At 50.1% G+C, this 19,604-nt stretch overlaps 1 protein-coding gene across 8 annotated transcripts in view; it reads left to right on the forward strand.

Annotated features, from left to right (window-relative positions):
- The window catches only part of RBM20 (RNA binding motif protein 20), a 196,022-nt gene extending 182,130 nt beyond the window's left edge, over nt 1-13,892 (forward strand). For all 8 annotated transcript variants that reach the window (XM_086680841.1, XM_025918009.2, XM_086680845.1 and 5 more), the window contains exons 12-14: nt 195-329; nt 8,164-8,285; nt 12,989-13,892. In XM_086680841.1, coding sequence (XP_086536967.1) covers nt 195-329; nt 8,164-8,285; nt 12,989-13,099 — 368 coding nt within the window. In that variant the 3' untranslated portion in view covers nt 13,100-13,892. The remainder of the gene's footprint in view (nt 1-194; nt 330-8,163; nt 8,286-12,988) is intronic.
- The last annotated feature ends 5,712 nt before the right edge of the window (nt 13,893-19,604 follow it).

Here is a 19,604-nt window from a genome sequence, read left to right on the forward strand (position 1 = left end):
GGCATTCTTTTTGGCAGTGGAGCAAACTCTTAATTACAGCATTTTGGACCTAATTAGCAGTCCTTGCCCTAGCTTCGTGTTATTAAGCCGTGCAAGGGACCATTCCTGATCACACAGTGCAAGAATAGAATTGCAGGGAATCTTTGAGGTCTGTTGTGCTTCATTAGTTCTCTGCCTTGGCTCATGTTTTGCAGAAAACTCCAGGTACATGGAAGTAAAATCTTTGGATGTGAGGTCACCGGAATACACGGAAGTGGAGCTGAAACAGCCCCTCTCTTTGCCTTCCTGGGAGCCCGAGGATGTGTTCAGTGAACTTAGCATTCCCCTAGGTAGGTGAAATACACAGTCCTTCCTGAGAATTCAGCTCCAGGAAATGATCGTTCCATGGACACACCTAGGAGCTCCAGAGGGCCTTTTGTCATTTTGTTGTTGTGTTTAATGTCTGATGTAATGACTGAGACACCCAAGGTGCGTATCTTTAAAGTTTCTTGCAATTTCATTCTCCCATGATAGACCAGATACCTCATGGTATCGGGCCTTGAGCAGCATTGCCCTGGGAGCCAGAGCAAAGACTTGACTTCCCTATTTGGGAATGCTTTGTTTCTGACCATACGGCTTTATTCAGGTAGGGATCAGAGGCCCCAGTGGCTGCCCAAAGTCAGCAGAAATGAACGTCTTCAGCTACTGGCTTCCCTATCCCAACCCTTCCCAAAACATTTGTTTGTTCTTTGAAGGACGAGCTTCTGTGAGGCAGTGATGCTGAAGAGACTGCATTTGGGGCAGATACAATATAGTTGATGGAAGGAGCATTGAACAGAGAGAGACATGGTCCCCTTTCCTTCCTATTCTACTTATTGGATGACTGCGTAATCTCAGACAACCCATCCCCAGGATGTATTTTGATTTTTTTTTTTCCCCAGTCACTACAAGTCCTTTATTAACAAGTCAATAAAAGAAAGAGAGAAAGATTGGGAGGTAAAACTACTTTTCTTGGAGGCCCTTGGAGTGGAAGGTACTGTCAGAACCCACCTGGCAGTCAACCCAGCCACAGGCAGAATGGAGATTGGGGATCCAGGGGACCAGATGGTAGGGGGCAATGAGAAGGGGGTGGCTCGGGCCTCGGGCAGGGAATGTGCAAATGCAGAGGCCTGACCGGCAATGATAGGTTGGGGTTCCTGAGCCTTAGTGTTTTCACCTATAATATGGGATTGACTTGGATCACTGGTGTTTTAATGGTGGAAGTGTTGGAGGGGGATGGGAAGGGAGGTTAATAATAAATCAGGGGCGCCTGGGTGGCTCAGTCGGGTAAGCGTCCGACTTCAGCTCAGGTCATGATCTCACGGACCATGAATTCGAGCCCCGTGTCGGGCTCTGTGCTGACAGCTCAGAGCCTGGAGCCTGCTTCGGATTCTGTGTCTCCCTGTCTCTCTGCCCCTCCCCTGCTCATGCTCTGTCTCTCTCTGTCTCAAAAAAAAAAAAAAAAAAAAAAAAAAATTTTTTTTAAATAATAAATCAACTAGGACATATTTTCAAAGGGGAGAGTTAACTAAAGTCTCAGGGCAGAGTGAGGGCACCTGGGAGCTTCTGACTCTATCGCTAACCCAGTGACTCCCACTCCACATCATCTTTGAGTCTTTGCTTTGACTTTGAGAGGTTGGAAAGCAACAAGACAAAGGAGAAGTAGCAGCTGCTTGAGAGAGCGCTTAGGCAGGTGTCATTTGGGAAAGCGTCACAAGGAAGCACGAGAAGAATGGGTTATGTGATGACCAGTGACCACATGTCTGCTTATTCAGGGAGGGGCTGGTCAGTACAGATGCTCACCCTTTCCATCAGGTTTCTCTTTTTGTTTTCATCTCCTTTTAAACATTTCTTACTGCTTTTGTCCTCCAAATGCTCCATTTTCATAGAGTACTCCTTGGTACTGAGCAGCGCTTACTAGATAACATGGCACCATGCAGAGCACTCTGGGGCAGTTGAGAAATGGAACACAAGTCTCCAAGAACTTGGAATCTGTATGACCCACACAAGCAAAAATTAAGAATAAATTCTGCTACCTTGTAATTCATGTCTCTTTTATTATTTTTCATTCCCAAAAGTGTGAAAGATTATTATGACAAATTTAAAAAATAAGAGCCATATAGGGGCACCTGGGTGGCTCGGTCGGTTAAGCGTCCAACTTAGCTCAGGTCATGATCTCACAGTCCGTGAGCTCGAGCCCCGTGTCAGGCTCTGTGCTGTCAGCTCAGAGCCTGGAGCCTGCTTTGGATTCTGTGTCTCCTTCTCTCTCTGCCCTTCCCCCACTCGTGCTCTGTCTCTCTATCAAAAAGTGAATAAACGTTAAAAAAATTTTTTTTAAATAAGAGCCATATAAAGTATATGTTAAATGTTGTGTTTCTTCCCTCCAGTTTTCTCCCCAGCTCCAGAGGTAGCCATGGTCATACCCACGGGCTAGATCACACTATACACAGAATGTTCTACAGTTTGCTTTTTTTTTTTTAGTTGTTAATGTTTATTTATTTTTGAGAGACGAGTGTGAGCAGGGAAGGGGCGAGAGGGAGACACGGAATCTGAAGCAGGCTCCAGGCTCCAAGCTGTCAGCACAGAGCCTGACATGGGGCTTGAACTCAAGAACTGGGAGATCATGACCTGAGCCAAAGCCAGACGTTTAACCAACTGAGCCATCCAGGCACCCCCACCCCCTTTATTTTAATTAAAAAAAATTTTTTTTTTTATGAGAGAGAGTGAGAGAGTGCAAGCGGGGGAAAGGGGCAAAGGGAGAAAGAATCTTATTAAGCAGGCTCCACATTCAACACAGAGCCCAACACGGGGCTCGATCCCACGACCCCGGGGCCATGACCTGAGCAGAAATCAAGAGTCGGACACTCAACCGACTGAGCCACCCAAGCGCCCTTCCAATTTGCTTTTTTAACTTAACAGTGGGTCTTAGAGATCTCTTCACATCAGTACACAGAGAATGCATTCTTCTGAACAGCACACATATTCCATCCTAAAAGATGTACACCATAAATTACTTATCCATTTCTCTCCTGGTGAACACTTAGGATATTGTCAGTTTCTTTTCCCATTATTAAAGGGCTATAATAGTTAAGCTTTTATTTTTATGATTTACCATGCAGGCACCATTGCTAGTGCTTACCTCATGTAACTCTCTCAAAACACCTATGAGGTACGTGATATTTTTATCCTTATTTTATAGGCTAGGAATCTCAGATGCAGAATTACAAAGGTGATGATTAGCAAAGATTGGAGCCAGGATTCAAATCCCAGTAGTTTGACTCATGGGGCCCTGCCGCCTCTATGCTCTGCTGCCTTCCAGACATGCTCTTACATTTGTGTGCATGCCTGGGTTTCTGTAGGACAGCGTCCTAGACCATGGGATTGCGGGGTGGGGGGTGGGTGGCATCAGATATATTTGCATTTCACATTTTCATAATTGCTGCTAAATTGCACTCCATAAAGATTATACCAGTTTTCACTGCCGGAGTGAGGATTCTCATTCTCCGCTTCCTTACCAACATTGGATGTCATCAGTTTTTAATCTTTACCAACCTGTTAGGAAAATGGGATCTCATTCTGTTTTTAAAAACAGCTCTAATGAAGTATAATTGACGTTAATGAAGTGCACATACGTAAGGCGTACAGTTGATCAGTTTTGACATATATGTACATCTGTGAGACCATTACCACAATTAGAGAGCGAACGTATTCATCACTTCTTAAATTTGCTGGTGCTCCTTTGTAATTCGTCCCTCCCCACACCTCAGTCCCCAGGTAACTACTGATCTGCTTTCTGTCACTAAATACTAGTTTGCATTTTAGAATTTCATAGAAAGGGAGTCATATGGGATACATTGTTTTTGCCTGACTTCTTTCACCCAGCATAATTATTTTGAGATTCATTGATAATTGTGGGGTGGATCAGTGGTTGGCTTCTTTGTATTGTTGAGGAGTATTGCATTGTGGATACAGGTAAACCACATTTTGTTGATTCATTTGTCTCTTGACGGGCATTTGGGTTGCTTCCAGTTTGGGCCTTTTACAGATTGTACTTTTGTCTTGAATGTAGTCTTCGGTTAGCTTTGAGACCCATTATCTTATCTCAGGGGGTCGGGGTATGGTACTATTTTCCGCATTTGACAGGAGAGGAAATGGAAGCCCAGATGCTTACCCAAGAACACACATCAAGTTCAGGTCAGAACTCGGGGCTTCTAATCTGAGACCACTCTGCCATTCTGGTTCCTCTGGCACAGGAAGCACAATGTAGGAAAGGCAATTCTTGTGTAGTGGTTAAGAGCACAAATTGTGGAAAATGACTCCCCAGGTTCAAATCCCAGCTGGCTAGGAGACAATGAGCAACCTCTTTGACTCTTTTCATTGATTTATTGACTTTCTTCATCAATAAATAAGGGTAGTAACATAGAAGCCCACTGTGTTCAGTTACTTTGAGGATGAAATGCATGAGTACTTGTAAGGTCTTAGTATCTTCCAGTAGGAGGTACTGAAGGGTTGTCTGTTGTTATTACTCGTTCATGAGGTAGTAATGGAGACCTACTGTTTCCTCTCACTCAGGCTGCATAACCCTCACCCTCCAGAATCGGTCACTACTGCAGAGACTTCTAGGGAGGCAGGGAACGACTTTCAGGCTTTGTCCCTACAGAGAGCAGGGAGGCGAAGGGGAAATGCCAGGATCCAGAGTAAAAGGGAGGTGAAGTGCCATTGCTCAGGGACTGGGGTGAGCATTGCTGGCGGGGAGAGGGCACTGCCCATGTGTTTCAGGCCAGCTTTGGGTGACCCTAGCCAGCCTGCGCCTGCCAGGGCCTGTGCTTACCAGTACCAAAGGGCATTGTCTGCAAAAACGCAAGGTCCCCCTGCACCCATCGCAGGCTTTGCTAGGATGACCGAGTTAGAATTGCCCGGGCCAGGAGCTATTATTAGAAAGCAAATGCAGCTTTAATCGTCGTTCCCTTAGTAGAGGCTGAAAAATGGGAGGACCACGTGGCTCCAGACTGGTTGGGGAGCTCACAGTTTTCTCGACGCGGTAGCGTCACTTGTGGCCCTCCCATTCCAGAGGCATCCAAGACGGTGTTGGCATGTAGTGCCCGGGGCAACTCCCAGTTAACTCAGGGGGGAGTCGCCAGGCATTCGGGGATCCTCCTCAGGCTTCTCCCTCAGCGCGGTCTTTTCACCACCTGGTACCACCTGCCTAGCCGCTGGGCACCAGGCAGGGGCAGGGAAGTGTTGCTGCCAACCTTTGGAGTCTGGGTTCTCCAGGCGGCCCTGGTGAAAGGTTAGAGGGCAATAAGGCCTCTGTGGAGAAATGTGTCTGGAAACTCTCCGTTTCTGAGCACCAGGCAAAATGAGAGGTGCTACCCATAACACCCTTCGTGGGGGTATCATTTCTGTTTTACAGAGGAGGAAGCCAATCTCAGAGAGTTTAAATAATGTACCTGAGGTTATACAGTGTAAGTCAAGGAGCTAGATCTGTCTGACTCTAAATTCTATTTTCCCTCCATTATTCCCTGGCTTCCAAGCTTGTTTTTGGTTTTTGGTTTTGCGTTTTGTGTTTCTGTGTTTTTTTGGCAGTGGGAGCCTTTGTTCAAGTGCAGTCTCACCCAGAACCAGCCCCCCACACGGTAGCTGTGCTTCTTGTGTTGAAAGGGGCCACAGCTGCCAGCTTGGGCCCAGCTTTACACTCTGGTGGCTTCTGAGGCAGCGAAGCTCCTTCTGGGGGACCCAGGGCAGCGGTTAGAAGGTCTCTGGGGAAACTTGAAGGATGCTGGAGGCCTTACCCCGGGGCCTGCAGTGAGACCCCAGGTTTCTGTGCTGGGACCACCCAGCTGGCCCAGCCAGCGTCTGGGGCGGGACAGAGGAAGGAGCGGCTCTGATCCCAGGCCTGTGTCTGCTCCGCATGGTCTCCGGGTAGTGCTTCTTCCTTCCCAATTGCCTTTATCTCCCTGTTCTGCAGCAGCAAGGGGGGAGCCGTTCTGTGGGAACAGGGGATGAAGGCGGGCCTTGCTTCATTTATGCTCCTTCGCCACCAGCCTGTTTGTGGGGTGGAGGGGGGAGCTGGGCCACCCACAGGCAGGGCAGGGGCCGCTTTTCTGTCCCTTGCAGTGAGGGCGGGAGGAAGGTGAGGAAGGGAAGGACACAGCCTCCCTCTGGGCAGAGGGCCGAGGGAGGCCCCCTCCCTGCTGGCGACTGCTGGAGGCAGGGCAGCGCTCTGCGTGGCAGTTAGAGAAAACTGGCTGAGGAGGCTGCCAAAACCAGGCCCCAAACCACAGAGGAGCAATCAGTCAAGGCAGGCCTGGGGCAGGCCTCCAGGGCCCCCCACTCCCTCCAGGCCCCCTGCTGCACACTGATAAGTGGCTCTTTTGACACGGAAAAAAAAAATTGTAATTACAAGTCTAAGCTGCTGCTCTATGACAGGGTCTCCTGTGCGCGTAGGTCTGTCTCCGCTCTGGGAGGCCGAGGCAGGAAAGCGAAGGAAGCCCGGACTCGTGGTCACACGCAGCGCCTCGGTGGGGACCTGGCCTGTCTCCCTCTGTGCAAGAAGAAGCGGCCGTTCCCCCGGTGGGCTGCTCCCAGCCCCTCTCTCCCTTCCCCGCCCCCCCCAGCCTCCCACGCCGCCCCCCCACCCCCACCCCAACTCCCGTGCAGGCAGCTCTCCGACCACTGCCGCCCCCAGCAGGGCAGCGGGCGCTAACCAGATGGGCGGCAGCAAAGCCCAGCCGAGTGCCAGGCGCACACACCAGCGGCCCCGGTCTGGAAGCAGGATCCGGGCATTCGGAGCCGCCAGCCCCGTTCCTTTAGTTCCATCACGGGTCCTGCTTTTTCACAGCCCTTATACCTGCTCTTCTGCTGGCATGTCACAATCAGGCACCTGAAGAAGCTGAGGCCCCGGCCAACGGTGGCGTTCAGCTGACTCTCCCCGGTTTCCACAGGTTCCTGGAGTCTGGTCTGCACCCTCTCAGACCTGGGCTCTTTCCACTCTGCTGACCGTGGCTTCCAGAGGAGAACCATGGGGTGCCTGGGCGGCTCAGTCAGTTGAGTGTCCGACTTCGGCTCAGGTCATGATCCCACGGTTCGCGGGGTCCATCCCTCCATCAGGCTCTCTGCTGTCAGCCTAGAGCCTGCTTTGGATCCTCTGTCTCCCTCTCCCTCTGCCCTTCCCCTGCTCACGCTCTCTCTCTCCCTCTCTCAAAAATAAATAAACACTTTTTAAAAAGTAAAAAAATAAACTCAGCAAGGGGGCTAGTAATTTAAAAAAAGAAAGAGAGAGAGAGAGGGAGGAGAACCGTGGCCCTCAGAACACCGTGGTGAAGGCTGGAGTTCCTGCCCTCTCTTTCAGGTGAATCCTCTGGGCTGGGACACTGCCACTTAACTTCCCTGGCTATTGGGCCACTTTTTTCTTTCCTTTAAATCAAAAGGCCTCCCAGAATCCTGTGACCTCTGTTTAGCAAATCCCAAATAAAATGCTGTTGGTTAATGGCTCAGAGGTAAAGACTGGAGAAGGGTGGGAAAATGTTTATGATTTTACATAACTGTTACGTGGAAAAGGGAGGAGACAGAATTGCATTTAGGGCACAGTTAAAACGGCCCCCCCGCACCCCCCACCAAAAGAAAATATTTTGATTGAAGGACTGAGTGATTTTTCCTCACTTCTGTGTGTTTTTAAAATTTTCTTTAATGAATATAATTCTAAAACAAACAAAAATGAGAGCATTCTTTCAGAGTCCTGGCCACAGCAGCTACAGAGAGGGGTACAGCATGGAGAAATGAAAGCCAAGCAGTGAAATGCGAGAAACCTCCTTCCTCCTCCTCTCCCTGCAAGCAGGCTGATGGTCGGAGGGCTTCGGTCTGCAGAGGCAGCCGCAGAGCGTAGAGTCGCTGAGCATTCCAGCACGCTTGAGGGAGTTCATCCCTTCCTTCAACCCCCTGTGAACGGAGTCGGCACTGTTTTCCTCATGCCTGCTCTGCAGATGGGGAAACTAGGCTTGGAGAAGCTGGCCAGCCAGCCAGAGTCCACGGCAAGCGAGGGACGGAGCTCGCTGCTCCCGTTTCCACTGACGGCTGGCAAGGCCACAGGGGTCTCACGTCGCCTTCCTAACCCCTGCCTGTCCATCATCCCCTGTCCTTCTGCAGGGGTGGAGTTCGTGGTGCCCAGGACTGGGTTTTACTGCAAGCTGTGTGGGCTGTTCTACACCAGCGAGGAGATGGCGAAGATAAGCCACTGTCGCAGTGCTGTTCACTACAGGAACTTACAGGTAACCAGCACCTTCCTTGCCGAGCAACCGGGGACTCCCTGGTCTCTGTGTCTGGGAGTTTCCATTTCCTTCCACCACATGGAGAACTGCTCTTTCCTCAGGCTTGACTCCGCCAGGCTGCTGCGCGTGGTGGCTGCCTCCCCTGAGCTCTCGGGGCATCTGTCTCTCCTGGAGTATTCACAAGACATTCTGTTCGGGCCTGGATTTGGGGGTATCTGCCTCTCTCTCTCTGGCCTGAGTAATTCAAGCTAGCCATCACCTGGCCCATGGGTGAGGCTGAGTCCTGTTCACAAGACTTGGATGTTCCAGAGGCAGAGATTTCTCTAGGTTTCTGTTCCCCCATGCAGTATCCCTGTTTGCTAGAATAAAAATCACTGTTTTGTCCTATTTAAATCTATCCTGCAGCTCTTAATTGCAGGCATACTAGGTACAGACGCTGCTCTAGGCACTGGAGATACAACAGCGACGATGACAACAAATCAGACAAAAATCCCTGCCCTCCTGGGGCTTCCATTCTAGTGTAGGAGATAAGCGCTAACTAAAATAAGAGTTAAAGTATAGTAACAGGGGACATAGTAAAAATACTCTACATACCAGATTTCATCCAGTGTAAGGTGCTGTCGGTTGTAAGACACGCTCCCATTTCTCGGAGACCAACAAGAAAAAAAAAATGTTGCAATGGTGAGACTCCATCAATTGTAAAATACATCTCAATTTCAGAGATGTGAATATGTGGGGAAAAAACCCTCATCTTAAAATCAGAGAATTACAGGAATATGTTCTATAACTAATACCCCTAATATGTAGTGTGTTGGAACAGCTGGGGTTTAGTAACTTAATAGAAAGCATGGCATATCAGATGCCCGGGAGAAATAGTTCATGGCACCTCATGTTTTTACTACAAGGAGTCAGACTGGTGTTTTGACACAGGAGGCCTCAACTAGGACAGACCCTCATGGTGGCAGCATGCCCTAATTCCTGAGCAGGCATTACTGTCACAATTAAATTGTGGAGGAGCTGATCTAGCATTTCTTAGCCAGAGATGTGAAATAGAATCACCTGGACAGTGTTTTGAAAGTATATATATACTAGGTTAGATACTTGGTAGAATTTGGGGGCAGGGGTCCAGGAATACATAATTTCAGAAAGTTCTCCATATGAGTCTAATGTGCATTCCTAGTTAAGAAATGCAGATATGGGTCAACTCTTTTGTTTTATGGCTAAGGGAAACTGAGACCCGGAGAAGCTATGTGATTTATCCAAAGCCATGCAGATGGTGAGTTACTAGGCTTGGGAACAGATTGCCTGATTCTTTTTTTTTTTTTTTTAATTTTTTTAACGTTTATTCATTTTTGGGAGACAGAGACAGAGCATGAGTGGGGAAGGAGCAGAGAGAGGGAGACACAGAATCTGAAGCAGGCTCCAGGCTCCGAGCTGTCAGCATAGAACCCGATGCGGGGCTCGAACTCACGAACTGTGAGATCATGACCTGAGCCAAAGTCGGACTCTCAACCGACTGAGCCACCCAGGCGCCCCCTTTTTTTTCTTTTTTAAGTTTATTTATTTATATTGAGAGAGAGCAGGTAAGAGGCAGAGAGAGAGGGAGGGAGAGAATCCCAAGCAGGCTCCATGTAATCAGCACAGGGCTCAATGTGGGGCTCGAACTCACAAACCTCAAGATCATGACCTGAGCCCAAGTCAAACATTTACCCGACTGAGCCACCGAGGTGCCCCCAGGTTGCCTGATTGTTAATCACTTTCCTTTTTTTTACTCTATTAAGCTGATCTTGCAAACCGAGGCCCATAATAGCATAGCCTGTGTCACCATCTGTCATTGGCCGTGCCCAAACTCATGTCATTTAAACCTCTTGATTTCCCTCTGGGAGCAGCTGCTCTGTGGACAAGGAAGCTATGGAGCCTGGGGCCCAAATCCTGCCCTCTCCTGGGGGAGCTCGGTGAAGGCGTGACTTGGCCAGACCAAGGATTCAGACTGGGCTCCACAGGGCCAGTTGAGGGCAGCCATCTACTCTGAAGACATCCTCCTCTTCCACTCCAACAAGATAAAATCTATAGAATGGCAGGGCTGAATGGGGTCTTGGAAATCATCTGGTCCTGATTTTCCCAAACTATGGTCCCCATACCAGCTAGCATCTTTTAAAAATGCAGCTTCCTGGATCCACCCTACTCCTGCTTATTCATTCTTTCCAGGGCTGGCCCTGAGAATACTCATTTAAAAAATCTTTCCAGCAAGTTCTGATACCTCGACTTGAGAACTTTTGATCTCATGTGGCATTCTCAGCTAGATTATGTAGCTCTCAAGGAGGCCACACAGCTCAAGGTCATTCAGGAAGTTAGGATAAGTATAGGCTTGCCAAGGCCTCTGGTTCTAAATCCTGGATTCTTTTCCAGGGCAGTGGACTATACTATGTTCCGGGCCTATGGGCCAACCCCCCAGGCCACCTTACTTCCCCACAGCAGGCCAGAGCCATTCCTGCGGTCCCCAGGCACGTCAGGACCAGACATGGGCTAAGCCTTTTAGGCCTGCCAACTGCAGATCAGGTTTCCCTGGTACACCTGTTGGGGAGCTGGGAGCCTCCACCGCGGGCTTCCCAGATAAAGTTTCTGTCAATGGCCTTGACAGAATGTCTCTTGTCCACACAGCCTCGCCCACCCCACACTACCCCGAGTTACACGTGGGAAAAGTGAAGAATTGAGACCCGAGCAGCAGTGCTGCTCACACCTGAGTCAGGCAACTTGTAAACTTAGCAGCACCAGGAGGCCTTGAGGTGGGGGTGAAGGATTACTCTTTGAGGTAGGAGGCAGCCTCCATTCTCTCTGTGCATTCTCTCACAGCTACTGCTGTGCCCCCACCGCTGGTCACAGCCCTGAGATAACCCACCCCGAGTGGCCTGGAACAACAGGTGCGGTCAAGTGCTTGAGAGGAAAACTAGGGGTGCCTAGGTGGCTCGGTCAGTTGAGCGTCCAAGTCTTGATTTTGGCTTGGGTCATGATCCCAGGGTCATGGGATTGAGCCCCAAGTAGGGCTCCGTGCCGAATGTGGAGCCTACTTGGGATATTCTCTCTCTCTCTCTCTCTCTCTCTTTCTCTCTCTCTCTCAAAAAAATAAAAAAGAGAGAGAGAGAGAGAAAGATAAGCTAGGTGCCTGCCTGGTTGCAGGTCCAGAGCTCACAAGCAGTGCATCACCCACTTGCCTTCCTGAGATGAGGTGGAGGGCAAACCAGGCCTCCATCAGCAGCCTGGCCCACAGGGACCCTTGGTCTGTCTGCCGCCCTTGCCATCGGGCTCACCCACCTCTCAGAGCCAACCAGTCTGTTCTAGAGAGAGCAGGTGGTCTTACGCACATCCCCTCATCTGACCCTCAGAATCACCCTGAGAGGAGGGAAGGCACTGTTTCTCCCACTGACCAGGTTAGCAGAGCTGAGAGCAGATGAGGGACTTACACAGAATCAGATGCCTGATGCAACTCATGATAAAGGGCAACATTACAGAGCGTTTATTCTGTGCCATGCACTATGCTAAGTGCTTTACGGTACTTTCCCTGGACCTCGTAGCAACCTTACGTGGTAGATACTGTTACTACCCACACTTTACAGATGTCAGAGACCTTGGGTCACTTGCCTGCTGAGAGCTAGGATTTGAACCCAGGTCATCTGATGGCAGAGCCCACACACTTGACCACTGCGCTGGATCAAACCCTGCTGACTCCTCACCCAGTGCTCTTTGCACTGCCCCCTGCTGCCCTGGCAGTCAGAGGACCCAGCTGGGGCCCTAGGCCTTTCTACTTGTGTCTCACTGTGTGGAATCTAGAATCCCAAGCGTGGCCTGACGTTTGGCTGGGGGCCAGTGATAGTGGTGAGTGTTTGGGGGGCCGTGTGAGCAGCTCCGACTATAGAACAGGAATCCAGCAAAGGACCTCCAGGGCACTCGGCCTGCCCACCCGCCCACCAGGAGACAGGTTGTTAGGAGAGGCTGCAGTGTGTCTTTCACAATCCTTGGACAATCCAAGGACTTTGCTTCTCTCCTCCCGGAGGCCCGTTGGTCTAGCGGGCTTCTTCTCCCTCCACCTGTCATACACACAGCCCCTGGGTGCTGAAGCTGTCCTGGAAAACAAGTAGTCTTTGTAATTCAATGAGGTGTGGGTTCTTTTATGTTTATTTATTTATTTTGAGAGAGAGAGAGAGAGCACGTGAGTGTGAGCAGGGGTGACACAGAGAGCAAGAGAGAGAAAGAAAAAAATCCCAAGCAGGCCCCATGCTGTCAGTGCAGAGCCTGACACGGAGCTCGATCTCACGAACCGTGAGATCATGACCTGAGCTGAAATCAAGAGTCGGACGCTTAACCGACGGAGAGACCCAGGCGCCCCTAAATGAGTTTCTATAAGAAAAACAGCAGTGCTTGCACTGGATAAGGGCTTTGGAATTGTTTGCTGTTGTTAGGATCTGTGTTTTAGATGTCTTCTGCAAGAATCATGCATTACTTGTAAACTAACACAAAGAGTTGGGGTGGGGGAGCTTAGCATGGGTCCGGTAGCCTCAGAAGGATCTGGGGAGGGTAGGGAGGGGGTCCCACCCACTGGGAGACGAGATAGGAGAAGAGGCTCAGATATCTCCCTTTTCTCTCATTTCCTTTCTGGCCAGGTCACCACTAACCCTCTCCCTTCCCTTCCCTGTCTTCCGCTGCAGAAGTACTTGTCCCAGCTGGCCGAGGAGGGCCTCAAGGAGACCGAGGGGGCAGGCAGCCCAAGGCCCGAGGACAGCGGAATCGTGCCACACTTTGAGAGGAAGAAGCTCTAGGCCCCTGCAGCGGCTTCAGCCGGGAGAGGACGGCCTTCTGAGGCGGGGCCTTCCTGACATCCTGGACAGGAGCTAAAGCCTGGGAGGAAGGCAAACCAGGCCGCCTGAGCTTTTTCTCGGAGACTCATGAAATCGCCCCTCAAGTGTCTCCCTGGTGAGAGCTGTCACCTCGTGTGTCCAGCAGCCGAGCGCTACCCTCTCTCTCCCCGTTGATTCTTGTTTCCTTCAATTTGCTTCTCTTCTTTCCCCTCCTCCTCTCACCTTCTGTGCCAAGGGTCATTTATTTTTCATAAAACCCAACTTCTCAGGGATTTTCACAGCGTCCAAATTCTTGGTGGCCAGCCGGATCAACCAAGGAAGAGATCTCACAGAAACCCCTGGGTCAAGAACCACTTCAGGGAGCCTGGAGCATTTTCCCTGCCTGGCATTCTGAGCAGGGGAGCCGAGTCGGGCCCTGCAGTCCTGGAGAGGGGGGCACCCTAGACCATCCGTTGGCAGAAGCTGGGAGTTTCTCCAGCGGGACCACTTTTGCGAAAAGCCCCCATTTTTAATAACTCTTTCATCCTCTCAACTATTCTAGAAGCCCATCAGATTCATGCCTTAAAATAAAGTTAATGAATTTCACAGAGGAGGAAAACCACTCTTCATTTTGGAACCTCTGTTAAGTCCCCCCCACCGCCCACCGCCCCACAAAGTTAGTTCTGTCCTCAGGATTTCAGGAGGTACCAGGGTTGGTTCTGTTCCAGACAATGAATTTGGTGTAGATTCACTTCAATAAAAAATTAAAACAGTAGTGTCTTTTCCCTTCAGCTGAGACCGTAGTTGGTGTGGGCTTGGGTCAGATGCTGGCCTCCCAGCCATGGGTCATATTGCTTGAGAGACACGTAATAAGGAAATGGTATCTGTCTTTGACTCGCTCTTGGTGCCTGCACTCTGGGCCCCAGCAGCCTCTCAGTGGGATGGTTTCTAAAATGGTCTTCGCGGGTGGGGGGCGGTGGAGAAGCTAAGGAAAGAGCAAGGCTGCAGGACTGAAGAGCAGCATTTCGGGATTGCCAAGTATTTATAGGTGGGCAGGAGGTCAAGGGCATTTCAGAGGACCCCATGTGCAGACTTTGATGTGGAGTGTTATGAAGAACAGAACTTTTCTTCCTGCATGGTTTTCTGATTCTAGAGGTCAGTGCCTTCAGGCCCGAGACTAGAGGGTCTGATATTCCATCGGGAGCATTTGGGACAGAGGTGTTAGGCTTGGCCACAGCTGTAGGGAAGACCTCAAGAAGGTAAGAGGGGAGTCTTGTGCTGTTTCCACAAGCTAATAAGCTACTTCCCTGGCTCAGCCCCTAGAAGATGGTTCCTATGTTTCTATTCCTGACCACAGAGAGAAAGAGAGAGACCAGGAAGGGATTGTTTGTTTTCTATTATTTTTTGCAATTGTTATAGTAGGTGAGATTTTTTTATGGTAGATACCTATACTGCACATTCTGTCCTCTGCACTAATGGTGAAAGAATAGAAAAATCATCTGAGTTTGACACTGACATTTTATCAGTAAGTCTGAGGCACGGAGAAGAAAGAAATGTAGAATATAAAATGTATAAAATGATCCTGTGTAAACCTTGGGGCACATGGTCACTGGTGAGAAGAGTTGCGGGGAACCTGTCAAAGAGAACAGTGAAGGAAAGTACCCGAGGCAGACCAGCCAGCCCCTGGGCATGAGCAGTGAGAGGCTGGAGGAAGCAGGAAGCCTGACCTTGGCATTAGGCCATCTGGGGGCCTCGGAAAGGTTGGTGTCTCCAAGAGAGTGGGCTCTGAAAATGGTGGCTCAGCTCTAGCTGCCTCCACAGGTTTTTACCTGGTGTTCTGGAGACCAGCCTCCTCCATTTCTGGGAAAATCCCTGGCCCTATTTGTCTTTCCTCCCACCTGGGGGATGTCTAGGGTCAGCTCCCTGGCCTCCTCGGGAACCTTGCTGGGAAAAGCCTACCACCTCCATCAGAGGCTGGAACTGAGCATTTTCAGAGAAGCTGGCAGTCTTTTCTCCCAGCAAAGTGGAAGCTGACCCCACCGGCTCATCCCCGCAGCACTGTTTCCATGGAAACCAGGATAGCTGTTCAAACAGCCTCATTCCCAAGTAGCGCAATGGCTCCCTTGCTGATAGACTGACCTTCTCCATATTGCAAATCTGGCAAGAGCCCCTGGGAGGGAGAGAGGAGAGGCTCTCTGCGTTCAATCAGAACCTTCAGTTTAAAAATCATCTAAGATTCTGTACTGGTGTGTATATATATATATATATATATATATATATATATATACATATATATTTATTTCTATTTATTTTTATACAATTCCATTGGCATGGTCCTTTACCCACTCTATAATTTGCACTCCTTGTTCCTACATGTGTCATACACAAGGCAGTATTAAAGAAAACCAGGAAAATACTGATCTATTTTTTAAAGCTTTTCTTCAGTGTTTGTCAAACATTTCAAAGTGTCTCCCCAAAAAGCTTGTTTGAGAGCAGCTGCTACCTTGAGCAACAGATTCATTTGTACCCTGGGTTGAGATACCAAAAGGCCGATGTACTTTTCATTGTAAACACCCAAAATAAAGTATATCCAGATGTTATTCCCAAAGAATTTGGTAGATTTGATGTTGGTGTGAGAACAGCCATTACTATCCGGGTTTCCCTTTCTTGGACAAGTGTAAGGCTGTGATCTGTTAGAATGTACTTGAACTGGACCAGAGTTTGTTTTTTGAGCTTATGAGAAAAAGAAAAAGAAAAACACTAGTTAAGCTTGAACTTGTAAAGTATTGGAATTTGTTGAGTGTCTTATAAATTGTCATCGCTTTTCCTGATCTGTATAATTGACCGCCATGTTTGTTTTTACAAAAAGAAAAAAAAGATTTTTAATAAAGAGAATTTGAAAGCTTGTGGGTAGCTGTCGGTCATGCAGGGATCCTTTGACATGTGGCTGGGGGAAGCTCATTGAGCACAGAGATTGGTATCTGGTCCCTCTCCGAATCTAGAATGTCTCTAAAGCGTTGAGCAGAAAAGATACAACAGCTTCTACTTGGAGCTCGGGAATCAGAGATTCTTAGGGGTAGACCTCCAGAACAGTTAAGCCTGGGAGAGTGGGGAGCTGCTGTCCCTTTTGAAGTATCAGGTAGAAAAGTCTCCTGGCCTCTTATAAGCCCCTCATTCCTACTGCCCAGTGCCCCGACTCTTCTAGTGGGCTGAACAACATTGTCCTGCACCAGGACAAGTCGGTTCGTTTCTGGCCATTCCTTCAGCTGATGGTTGATGCCCAGCCCGGGCACCTGTTAGCCCTGTGACTTCCTAAGTCCTGAGTTCTCAGGCATAAAGGGGGATTATAGTATAAATCACCTCTGGGTTGTTTCAGGTGTAAGGTAATTGCTGGTGAAAACACATGGTTCGCTGCGTAGCCCTGAACCTTGTTTCCTTTTGGAATGTTAAGCTCTTCCTCAGCCATGTCTTTTAGCAAAACAAGGCCAGTCTCCCGGGCCCATTTGGCCAGTTCTTTGAGTGGCCTGGAACCTTGTGTCGGGCCCTTCCCTCCTGTTGGCAGTGTTCCCAAGTCAGCGGGGAGGGGCTGGACAGTCTGGCCCTAGAGGGCAAAGTGAGTGGGGCCGCCTGTAATTAGCTAGAGCACATTGTAGATCTGAGGAAAGTTCCTGTCAAGCCTGTTGCTGCTCCCAAGCCCCACCCTCAGCCTATTGTGGCCATCCCGGAGCTGAGCTCAGGCCTCCACTTCCCAACCAGGAGGGGTGGAGAAGCATCCTTCCCTGCAACTGTTGGCTGTGCCCAAGCTGGCCAAAGCAGTGAATGGGCCTGGAGCTTGTCCTCTGCCCCAAGTTCGGCATCCAGGATGTCTGGTTATGTCCCTGGTGCCAGGCCCAGCATGTCGCTCCACGAGGCATAGCTCTTGGGGTGGTGGGGGGCGGGGGGGGACTTGCACACTGTATTCTGTAAGATGGCCCTCCCTGGAGCTGTGCAGTGGAGATGTCCTGCCGGGAACTCTGTGAATTGCAGTCTTCCTGCCCTTGCCTGAGTTTTCCCATTTTCTCTCTGATATTCTTAAAGGCCCTAGAACCTGGTTCTGAGACAGTCTACCAAGCTGGAGCCCTGATATTCAGACCCACTCTCTGTGCTTACTTCTCTTCCAAGGATCAATGCCAGACTGCCCCTGGTTCAACTCTGCCATGGCCTAGATGTTGAGGTTGCTTCTCATAGTCCGTGACTAGGCCAGGCTACTTGGGATACTGATCTTCCCCGCCCCCCCCCCCCAACCTTGGAACATCATTAGCAAGCAACTGTTGACTGTCCGCAGAGGCAGTAGGACATCTGGACTCACCCCCAACAGCCCTTCATTCTCCTTTCCCACTACAAAGGAGCCTATCCCAACCGGATTTCCAAGCAGGTTTGAACAGGAGGGACACAGGGACTGTCAAGTCCTGGTCCTTCTTTTCGCAGGTAAGAAAACTCAGGCCCAGAGAGGAGAAGTGATTTGCCTAAGGGGACACAGCTTAGATCAAGGCGAGCATCCGGATGACCTGGGTGGTCCTGCTGAGGACACCCAGGGATCTAGGTTGTTTCAGTTAGATTCTTCACGAATTTTCCAGGCCCAGCCCTAGCTTGGACTTGGGCTCTCAGGGAGAACTCAAGACAAATCACTGTGTTTTATGCTTTGGGTGTATCCAAATCACCTGGGGAACTTGTTAGAAATACAGATTCCTGGCCCATCTATGGAGACTCTGTCTCCTTAGGTCATAGGAGCACGTGGATGCTTGCATTTAAGCAAGGCTGTGGGTGGTTCAATGCAGGCGGAGTCCTCTGCTCACACTTTGAAAACACTTCCCTCGAAGTCAACCAGGGACTTCCCCAGCAGCGCCTGGAATAGAAGGGGCATTTATTTTGCTGGGGGAAGGGCAGGCAAGATGTGAATGGAGATCATTCAAGGTAGAAGAGACACCAGCGCGAAAGAGGCTTGAAGGAGGATTCTCATGGCCACGGCAGACGGAGATGGTGGCAGCTGGTGGTGGAAGGGGTGGTCACCAGACTGGGTTTGGGGCACGTGTCAGGATTTTTTCAGCTGGATTTATACCGCCTGTGCTCAGGCAAAAGTCTGTTTTCCAATGGTCTCTTTGTCCTTATTAATGGCTGAGGATACTGGTTAGTAAGAAGACTCCCTGAGGGCGCCTGGGTGGCTGTCGGGTGAGCGTCCGACTTCGGCCCAGGTCATGATCTCGCCGCTTGTGAGTTCGAGCCCCGCGTTGGGCTCCGTGCTGACAGCTGGGAGCCCGGAGCCTGCTTCAGATTCCGTGTCTCCCTCTCTCTCTCTGCCCCTCCCCTGCTCACACTCTGTCTCTCTCTGTCTCAAAAGTACATAAACATTGAAAAAAAAATTAAAAAGAAAAAAAGAAGAAGACTCCCTGAGATCTGCTGATAGCTCTGCCCCTCTGGGCAGAGAGCTGTGCACAGTCAGCAGGCCTTTTGGGGGACTGGAGTCCCACAGGACAGGGGCATCCCCCAGGGCCATGTCACTACCAGCGAGGTACCGTGAGGCTCGCACACTCTTTCTCCCACCATGAGAGCCACCACTAACACCAACATTAGCCCCGGAGACTAGCGAGCAGGTCTACGTGCCACACTCAGTTGTGCTCTCTTGGCCCAGTCATTGTCATTCTCCCATTTCACGGATGGGGCAAATGAAGCTCAGGGACCCAAAGTGGTTTGTCCTGGGGGTCAGAGAGCCAGTGAACGACGAGTTGGGGCTCAAACCCAGGTCCGTGTGACTCTCAAACCATGCTTTTAATGACTCTTCTCCACTGGCTGTCTCAGGGCTGGAGTCTTCTGTTCCCACATGTCCCTAAAGCCTCTAGAGCAGGCCCACCAGGAACAGCGGGCACGGGGTGATGGGAGAGCCCGATTTAGCTGTCCTCAGGTCTTATGACTGACACCTGGGTTGCTAAATTCCTGAAACTGATCTCAACACCTGCCCTCCTTAGAAAGTAACTAAAGGCAGGCCCCACTGGCCCCCCTGCAGAAAACAGACCGGAAGGCCCCACGCACCGAAGGAACAGTTTCTTCCTGTCCCCAGGCAGCAGAGCTTGCCAGCAGAGCTGGATCTAGGGGTGAGAGGGGGAACAGGGCCCAGGGGTGGGGGGCTGCTCCAGTTCCTCCTGCTTCAGGGAGGGGAGGAGAGCACCGTGGTCTCTGTTTTCGGGTAATTTGGGGGTACAAGGGTGTGATCAAAAGGGGATTTCCCATGGCCCCAGCATGCCGGCCTGCCTTTGCCCTTTCAACCTCTCTTTCCTGAGTGAAACTTCATTGTTTATTTACCCACCACCTCTTGCCAACAAGGAGCTGAGATGATATACAACCCCGGCCACGTGTGACTGGATTGAACCAACAGAAAAAAAAACATTTTTTTTTAATATTTGTTTTTGAGAGAGAGAGAGAGAGACAGAGCATGAGCAGGGGAGGGGCAGAG

Source organism: Puma concolor, chromosome D2, assembly GCF_028749965.1.
Source record: "Puma concolor isolate L17-30 chromosome D2, mPumCon1.1.hap2, whole genome shotgun sequence".
NCBI lineage: Eukaryota > Metazoa > Chordata > Mammalia > Carnivora > Felidae > Puma > Puma concolor.